The sequence below is a fragment of the Loxodonta africana genome, chromosome 3 (assembly GCF_030014295.1).
Source record: "Loxodonta africana isolate mLoxAfr1 chromosome 3, mLoxAfr1.hap2, whole genome shotgun sequence".
Lineage (NCBI taxonomy): Eukaryota > Metazoa > Chordata > Mammalia > Proboscidea > Elephantidae > Loxodonta > Loxodonta africana.
This window is the reverse complement of record NC_087344.1, coordinates 79,734,907-79,743,450: the sequence shown is the minus strand read 5'-3', so window position 1 is coordinate 79,743,450 and position 8,544 is coordinate 79,734,907. Positions and strand designations below refer to the sequence as shown.

General features: G+C 46.1%; 1 protein-coding gene across 1 annotated transcript; it reads left to right on the top strand.

Annotated features, from left to right (window-relative positions):
• The first annotated feature begins 462 nt into the window (after positions 1-462).
• LOC100677374 (L-amino-acid oxidase-like) lies at positions 463-5,666 on the top strand. Its single transcript, XM_023554312.2, has 6 exons — positions 463-981; positions 1,412-1,524; positions 2,849-3,050; positions 3,555-3,623; positions 3,872-4,008; positions 4,862-5,666. Exons 1-6 carry the CDS (start codon positions 772-774, stop codon positions 5,664-5,666), a joined length of 1,536 nt encoding a protein of 511 aa, XP_023410080.1. The 5' UTR covers positions 463-771.
• Positions 5,667-8,544: the final 2,878 nt, after the last annotated feature.

The window sequence follows — 8,544 nt, the reverse complement described above, 5'->3', positions numbered from 1 at the left end:
TGCACACATTCCCAAAAAACTAGATACCTTCAGACTCCCCCACCCAGCTTCATGCTCAAAATACACATGCAGAATCAAACACAAGACCACAAGCACCTATATGCTCTCTCAGTCTCATACAAAGCCACACATTCCATCAACCTCCCTATTCTAAACCCCAGGCCGACACACATCCAGTTCTACAGCCCGTCTTGCCTTCTCACACAGATTCATACCTTGAATACCCACATTGTCCCACAAGCACACCCTCACATACAATCACAGACAATGCACAACCATACAGGTCAACAACCGCAGAAACTTACATCACAATCAGTCTTACACACAAATTTATATGCACACAGGACCACATTTACACATTACATATTCACAGATGTGCTCACATGCACACTCACAGTCAGAAGCAGGCAAATTGACAGTCAAACACGAACCTGCACGAGCTCATGGGCTTTCAATCACATGCAGACACATGAACCTGCAGTTCCATATTCACGATCACACATTAATCACATAATAACTAATGCACTGCCAGAGTTCCCACATGCATTCACACCCCACACAACACAATCACCCATTTCCCCACATAGACACAGGCACAGGGACACACACTGACAGCCACACACACTCACCAGACTCTGTCCTGACCTTCCATTCTGACCTGACTCACCTGACCACATTCATTACATAGCAAAGCTCATTCTAAATAAAACAGGGCACAGAGCCTGGGCCCCAGAAAGGCAGCCCCTATTCCTTTCTCTTCCCCCAGGAATCATGATCTTTGGGCTCCTGCTAATCACCCCCAGCTGCCTCGGCTACTTTGAGGATCTGGCCAAGTGCTTCCAGGATCCTGAGTATGAGTCCATCCTCCTCACAGCCCAGAAGGGGCTCCACACCTCCCCATTACCCAAGCATGTGGTGGTTGTGGGAGCTGGCATGTCAGGGCTGGCAGCAGCTAAGGCCCTGCAGGACTCTGGCCACCAGGTGAGGAAACTTTAGAGGGTGCCTTCCACTTTGCTCCTTTTGGTGGAAAAAGAAAGCTCTTTGACAATTATACATAACCCACTGGGTCTCTTGACCCTTAATTATTGTTCCTCAAAAATTCGGATTCACCCATGAGACTTGACCTTAATTGCAACTTGTGTTTTAATGAAAACAAAAGTGGAGAAGGGTTAACGCTAATAGGCAAGGGCTAACAAGTGGTGTGTCTCTTGCCCACGTGTGGGGCCCTTCTTCACTTGCATTATTACAAGACCCTTCTGCTTGAAACATCCCCACTTGGGTTATCCTACACATGCAGGGCCTAATGTTGGGAATTCTGGGCTAGTGCATGTTGTGGAATGAGGGTGGAAACGAGGATAAGAAGAAGGGAGAGCATGGCTCTGGGGATGACAGCAGCTTCTCTGGACTCCAGGTAACCATCTTGGAAGCCAGTGACCACATTGGGGGTCGAGTGATCACATTCAGGAATGAAGAGGAGGGCTGGTACTTTGAACTGGGTCCCATGCGAATACCAAAATCCCACAGGTAAGTCCAGGGAATAGAGTGAAGAGTAAGTAGAAGGGATGAAGATGAGGCAGGAGGGGCCCCAGTGCCGTCATGTCAAAGTCCTTTCAGATTCACAGTTTCATGTATTTCAACTCTGCACGTCAGGGCTAAGACTTATGTCTTCACTTTACAGAGGAGAAGACTGAGGCTCAGATTCCAGATCACATAGAAAGTGGTAGATCCCAAACTAATAGTTATAATCATTGCCATTAACTCATAAAATAGTATACTTTAAATATCAAAAACACCAAACCAAACCCATTGCCATCAAGTCGATCCCGACTCATAGTGACCCTGTAAGACAGAATAGAACTGCCCCATGATGTTTCCAAGGAGGGGCTGGTGGATTCAAACTGCTGACCTTTTGGTTAGCAGCTGAGCTCTTAACCTCTGCACCACCAGGTCTCCACTTTAAATATGGGCAGTTTCATATATGTCAATTATATCACATTAAGCTATAAAATTAATAATAATAGCAACTACCATTTGTTGAGTGCTTACTATGTGCCAGGCTCTAATGCTAAGTACTATATGGGCTTTATTTCATTTGATCCTTGCAACTATATAATTTGATACTCTTATTGTTCCCATTTTCAAGTGGAGAAATTAGGCTCAGATATATTCAGTGACACCCAAGTTTCTTCTATGAGAAAGTGACAAAGATTCTTCTCAAAGTCAAGGAAGCAGCTGGCACAAAACTGTATGTTTAACCCTAAGCCGTAACGGACTCATGGAAGAGGACCCAGTTCCTAGTTCTGAGGCTTCCAAAACAAGAGATTCCCAGCCTGGTGTCCCGCATGCCTCCGCAATTATGATTTTTTTTTTTTTTTGCCTTAAGTGTAAACTGAACCCAAGATTTCCCCCAAACCAAAAACAAACAAAACTCGTCACCATCGAGTCAATTCTGACTCATAGATTTCCCCCAAACACCACCAAAAACAAAAACCAAGTAAATCAGACTAAAACTAGGAGTTTTTAGGTATCACCTCAAACTTAGTTAGAAATGAAAGGTGGAATTTCAAATACCGTCTGAAACAAAGGCCTCTATCTCTACATTTGAATTTCATAAGCTGGGATTTCCAAAGGATATTTATACAATCATGAGTGAATTCGCCACCCCTTATGTCCCCAGGGCAGAAACAGAAGGAAAAGAACTAATGCCGCGGCAAGAGGAAACTAGTTGAAGAAGCACTTAGTCTGAGCTCCCTGGGCACAGTTTTACTGGAAATGGTTTCTATTGTGAGGTCTGCAAGAATGAGGTACCATTGAGATGGGGTTCATGTTTTACCTGTGTCTGCTCCAGGCTGGTCCACACCTATATCAACAAGCTTGGCCTGAAGGTGAACAAGTTCATCCAGTACGATGCCAACACCTGGTTTCTCATCAATGAACAACGCTATCGCACCTGGGAGGTCAAGGCCAACCCAGAGCTCCTGGGCTACTCTTTGAACCCCACAGAGAAGGGCAAGGATGCTACAAATCTCTTCCATCAGTCCATTGTCAAGGTGCCTCCTGCCTCACTCCTCCTAGGGTCAGGAAAGAACAGGATTTGGCTTAAGGTCACCTGGGAAATTAGCAGATGGATCCAGGTCAGCTGAATACTATCCGGTGCTCTTGTGATTATTGGTACACCTTCCTTCTCAAATCCCCTAAGAATGTTGCCATCTCTACCCCAGTGCCCAGCCCCAATACTTCTCCAGTCCTTGGGTTCAACAGGCCACTGCTTGATCAGTGGCAGTGGAAGGAAAGAGAATGACTAGATAACCCAGTTCTTGGTAATAAGTCAGTATTCCTCTTCGCCTAAAAATTTAGCCTCCAAAAATTCTTTAAATAAAGGGGGAGATACTTGGCGAAAGAGGAACATTTAGGGGCTCCTAGAACCACCTTTCTCCCATCCTTCCATCATCACACCCCTTTGCCCCTATCATCTTCAAAACAATAGCCGAAGAACTCACGAGTCCTGCCCCTGGCTCTTCGGTTCTAATCTAAGGCTCCTTCCCCTTCTGCAGCTAAAACAAAGTCTGAAAACATTCAACTGCAGCCACCTGATGTCTTTGTATGATTCTTACTCCACCAAGGTAAGGGGGCCAGAGAAGTTCCAGGATAGAGGTAGAGACGGTCTTTGCTCAGCATAGCCCTCTATGGTCGTCCTCTGCCTACCAGGACCCTCTCTTCCCACTGCCAAAGCCTTCATCTCCTTGGAGTTCAGCCCTACCCCTTGCCTGGGCCCAGGCCCAGGACCAGGACCCTGCTGAAGCCCCTTCCTACATACTGGATCTTCCACCTGACACTTTCACACATCATGACCCCATTCCCATGCCCACAGGCTTACTTGCTGAAGGAAGGGATGCTGAGCCGAGGAGCAATACAGATGATTGGGGATGTGATGAATGAGGATGCTGGATACTATAAATCCCTCCTGGAGTCCCTTCGGATTGATACGATTGTCTCTGACAGTGATAGGTGAGGTTGATCTGGGGCCAGGTCTAGGGTATGTCCTGAGCTCCCTCCTCCAGCACTCACAGCAGAGAAAGGGAACTAAAATTTATCAAGTATTTACTATGTGCCAAGCATTTTGCTAAGCATTTTTCAATAATTATCACTTTTAATCCTTACAACCACCTATACTCAACCCAATCCAACCTACCGGCATCAAGTTGATTCCAACTCACAGCCACCCTATAAGAAGCCCTGGTGGCACAGTGGTTAAAGATCTCAGCTGCTAACCAAAAGGCAGAGGTTCAAACCCACCAGCCACTCTGTGAGAGAAAAATGAGGCAGTCTGCTTCCGTAAAGATGTACAGCCTTGGAAACCCTATCCGGCAGTTCTACTCTGTCCTATAGGGTTGCTATGAGATGAATGACCACCTATAAGGTATACATAATATGCAGAGCCATTTCATAGATGAGGATGCTGAAGCTCAGAGAAGTTATGTTCTCTGAGCCAATTTTACCCAAGTTCACACAACTTGGGCAAGATATGGAGCCAAACCCAGAATCCAAACCCAACTCAGCTTGTGTTCCTTCTGCTTGGGAAGCAGAGTTGTACGGTGGCTGAATGCATGGGCTATGGAGTTAGTCTCTATGAGGTCTTGGGCAAGCCATTTCTCCTTTCTGGGTGTCAGTTTTCTGAACTACAAAAATAGATAGTAATTCCTACCTCACAGGAATGAATGAAGGTGATGCATATAAAGTATCCAGCTCAGTGGGCAGGAAATAAGTTTCCTCCCTTTCAGACCAGGAAGGAGCCCAGATGTTGGTCAAGCTAATTTAATGTGTTTCCCACACTCACCCTCTCCCCTCCTCACCCTTGCAGTTTTACTGAGATCACTGGTGGCTTTGACCAGCTCCCCAATGCCCTTGGAGCCAGCTTGGAGCCTGGCACCATCCATTTGAGGTCCAAGGTGGAGACGGTTGTGAGGGATGGGCCTGAGGTCCAGATTTCCTACCGTGTGGACAGGCCCAACTCAACAGTGCACACCATCACCGCAGACTACGTCATCATCTCGGCCTCAGCCAAGGCCATTCGCCTCATCACCTTTAAGCCCCCTCTTTCTCGACACAAAATGTATGCTCTCCGTTCACTGCATTACACCAGCTCCACCAAGGTGATTCTGGCCTGTAAAGAGCCCTTCTGGGAGCGCGATGGCATCCGGGGTGGAGTCTCTGTCACCGACCGGCCCTCGCGCTACATCTATTACCCCAGCCACAGCCTGCCCAATGGCAAGGGCGTCCTGCTGGCCTCCTACACTGTGGATGATGATTCCATGTTATTCGTATCCATGCCTCAAGACCAGGTGGTGGACATTGTCCTGGATGACCTGGCAGCTGTGCACCAAATACGCAAGGAGACACTGCGGCGCTTGTGCCCCTCCTCTGTGGTTAAGCACTGGTCTCTGGACCCCTTCACCATGGGCGCCTTTGCAGAGTTCACGCCCTACCAATTTGTGGACTTTTCACAGCAGCTATTCCAGCCAGAGGGCCGCATCCACTTTGCTGGTGAGCATACCTGCCTGCCCCACGCCTGGATAGACACTGCCATCAAGTCTGGGCTCCAGGCTGCCAAGAACATCCAGGCTGCTGTAGACAAGGAGGCTGCAGTGGGACAGAAACCTCTGTAGAAGACCCTCCCCAACATCCAGAAGGGTTCTTTCTTATCCTGACAGAAATCCCTGAGGGAGCCCTGCAGGGAACAGGCTAGAGGTGAGAGGAGGCAGAGATCTAGGAGGAAGGTCAGTGTAAGTTCCCCTAGGCCACACGCAGAAACCCAAAAATGCTGGCAAACAAGCTGGCAAGTCCACAAGAAATATCAGCCCTTTTCATGTTTCTCTTCCCTGCCATCCCTAGGCAGGAAAGAGGTATCAGGTCAGGGCATATGAATGGATAAGGGAAAAACCAAGGATGGAAAATGCCAAAATCAGTCCTCACTGTAGAAGAAATTGTCTCCTGCTGTGTAATAGTAACAAGTAAATAAAAAAAAAAAAAGAAGTTTCAAGAGAACCCGCATCTCTGTCATCTGCAAATAGAAGTTCCCTAATGAAAAACAAACCCCAAACCACAGTAACATCAAAACACAGATGGACCACACACAAACCCCATCACTGTATGCCTGAACCAAGACCCTCCCATCTTGGCCCAGTATAGAGTCAGGGTGTTTGGAAGAGAGAAGGATTCTTTTGTCTGCGCAGTGGTGGGATCTTGACTCCTTAGAAATGTCTCCTGGCACACACTTTTCCCTCCCCCGCCCCCCTCAACTCCCCTTCATCAACCAGAGCCCTCAGCCTCCACATTTGCATCGACCTGAGAGAACACTAAACTCATTCCACATGCCTCTTCCCACTCTATGCTCCTCTCTAAAACCCGGCCTATCCTTCAGGATCCACTTGAGTTATCACTCCTTCCCAAATTCTTCCTCATGGCTCCAGCCAATCCCCAAGGATTGCCCTCCATTGAGAGCCACAAATCTCCCTCTTTAGAATCCCAAACATTTGGAGTGTGGATCTTATTATATATTTAAAAAAAAAAAAAAAAATCCATTGCCGTTGAGTCAATTCCAACTCATGGCAACCCCATATTACAGGGTAGGACTGTTCCGTTGGTTTTTTTTGTTTTGTTCTGTTTTGTTTTTGCTGTAATCTTTACAGAAGCAGACCAACAACTTTTAGACTAGTAGTCCAGCACAAACAATTTCCACCACCCAGGGCACTACTGAGGCCTCAGAGCTCAACCCTTCTGAGAGACACCTGCTTTGATTTATCCTCCTATGCCAAACAAAATAAGCTGCACATTCTTCTAAAATTGTCCTTGACAAGATAACCACAAAACGGACCGTAGGTGTCCTCCACCTGCCTCTGGGTAGAGACTTAACCTCCTAATGAAAGGAAATCAACCTCTTCCTCCATTCTGGGGAATCGAACCCTTTTCCAAAGAAAATGCATAGTCATCCCCAAGCTCTGAGTGCCTGCGTGAAGCTCATTCCTAGAAAGAGATGAGACAAAATCCAGACCAAGCAGACATAGAGGCAGTGGGGTAGCAGGAGCTCCACGGAGGCTGAAAAGAGCATGGGACAGAACTGACCACCAGGCCAGGCCTAGGTAGCACAGGCCTCAAGTCAGCAATCACTAAGCCATAATTATACAAATGGAGTTGGGGGACCCTCAGTACCTTCCCTTGTTCAGAAAAGATCCCCCCCAACACACACACAAATATAGAATGCTTACGTTCCTCTCATTTCCCCATCCCTGATTAACCAAGCTGCTTCCTTCTTCAGCCTTCTTTTCAACCCCAAGAACCAGGCATCACACATCTAAGGAGACCGGAAACTTCTCTAAAAATTAATTCCCCTTAATTCCCTATTAAAAAGCGTGTTACCTCAGGGCAAGTCCCAAAGTGTGCAAATTAAGAGTAGATTCAGTTATCCTATACTGTTACATTCCCTCATTTCCTTTCCTATATGCTTTTATGAGGAATAAAGAAAAAATGTAGAATTACAGCTCATAAAACCCACAGCCTCTCTAACTGCTACTATAATTTTCAGTAAGCAGCCTTTTTTTAAATCCCTCCCCAAAATATGTCCCCCGTTGTTTTCCAGTCCATTTAAAGGTTTAATTCTTGGAGTTCGAAGCTGAAGCAGACTCTAGAAGCACGTAGAGTCTCCTCCCTTGGAGTCCTGGGCGTGAAACCTTCTTTTCTCACCCACAGGGATCTTTGTAGAATCCAGTGAGCACCTCAAGGGCCAGGTACCAGAGCTCCAGATTAGGAAGCAGGGCTAGAACTTGGAGCTGGGCCCTTTTGGCTGCCACTAATAGGCTCCAGGAAAATGGGTGAGGCAGGAGGAGTGGAGAAGGAAGAGGAAGTGGACCCTGCCAGGAGGAACAACTCAGCCTCTACTCTCTCTCCTTTCCAAACCCTGCTATATTTATCATCAAATTTTAGTCTTCCTGCATGACAGAAGAGGAATTGAGCCTCTGAGGGGTACATCAACTGGCCCAGGGCTACCCAGCATAGAAGTGGAAGAGCTCAAAGTAGATGAACATAAAATAATCACCATTATTGAGTCTTAATGTACAAGCGTTCAGCTAAAACCATCCATTCATTTTCTAACTGAATTGCCCCCCCATGCCCCACCCAAAAAACCCTGTCTGATATAAAAAAACACCATTATTATCTCCACTTTACAAATGAAGGAAATGTGAACTAGAAAAGTCATTTTACTCTAAGTTACATAGTTAACATATGAAAGAACTGGACATGTGGGCTGTTCTATTCTTATATGAAATTTTCCCTTTCATCTAATTTGGATGAAAGGGACAATTTCATATAAGAATATAATTTATCAAAACTAGGAAAGAATTACCTATAGGGAACACACAAAGCACAAATCATATAGGATAATGAATTTTACTACAAATGAAGTATCTATGCATCAAGTTACTACAAACATACCTGTACACCAACATTCATTGTAGCATTGTTCACAACAGCTAAAAGGTAGAAACA

Bases quoted from the DNA above. Each gene is read 5' to 3' on its own strand.
- LOC100677374 (XM_023554312.2), top strand. From the start codon at position 772: ATGATCTTTGGGCTCCTGCTAATCACCCCCAGCTGCCTCGGCTACTTT. The intron at 1,525-2,848 runs GTAAGTCCAGGG...TGTCTGCTCCAG, and splicing joins CGAATACCAAAATCCCACAG to GCTGGTCCACACCTATATCA. The intron at 3,051-3,554 runs GTGCCTCCTGCC...CCCCTTCTGCAG, and splicing joins TCCATCAGTCCATTGTCAAG to CTAAAACAAAGTCTGAAAAC.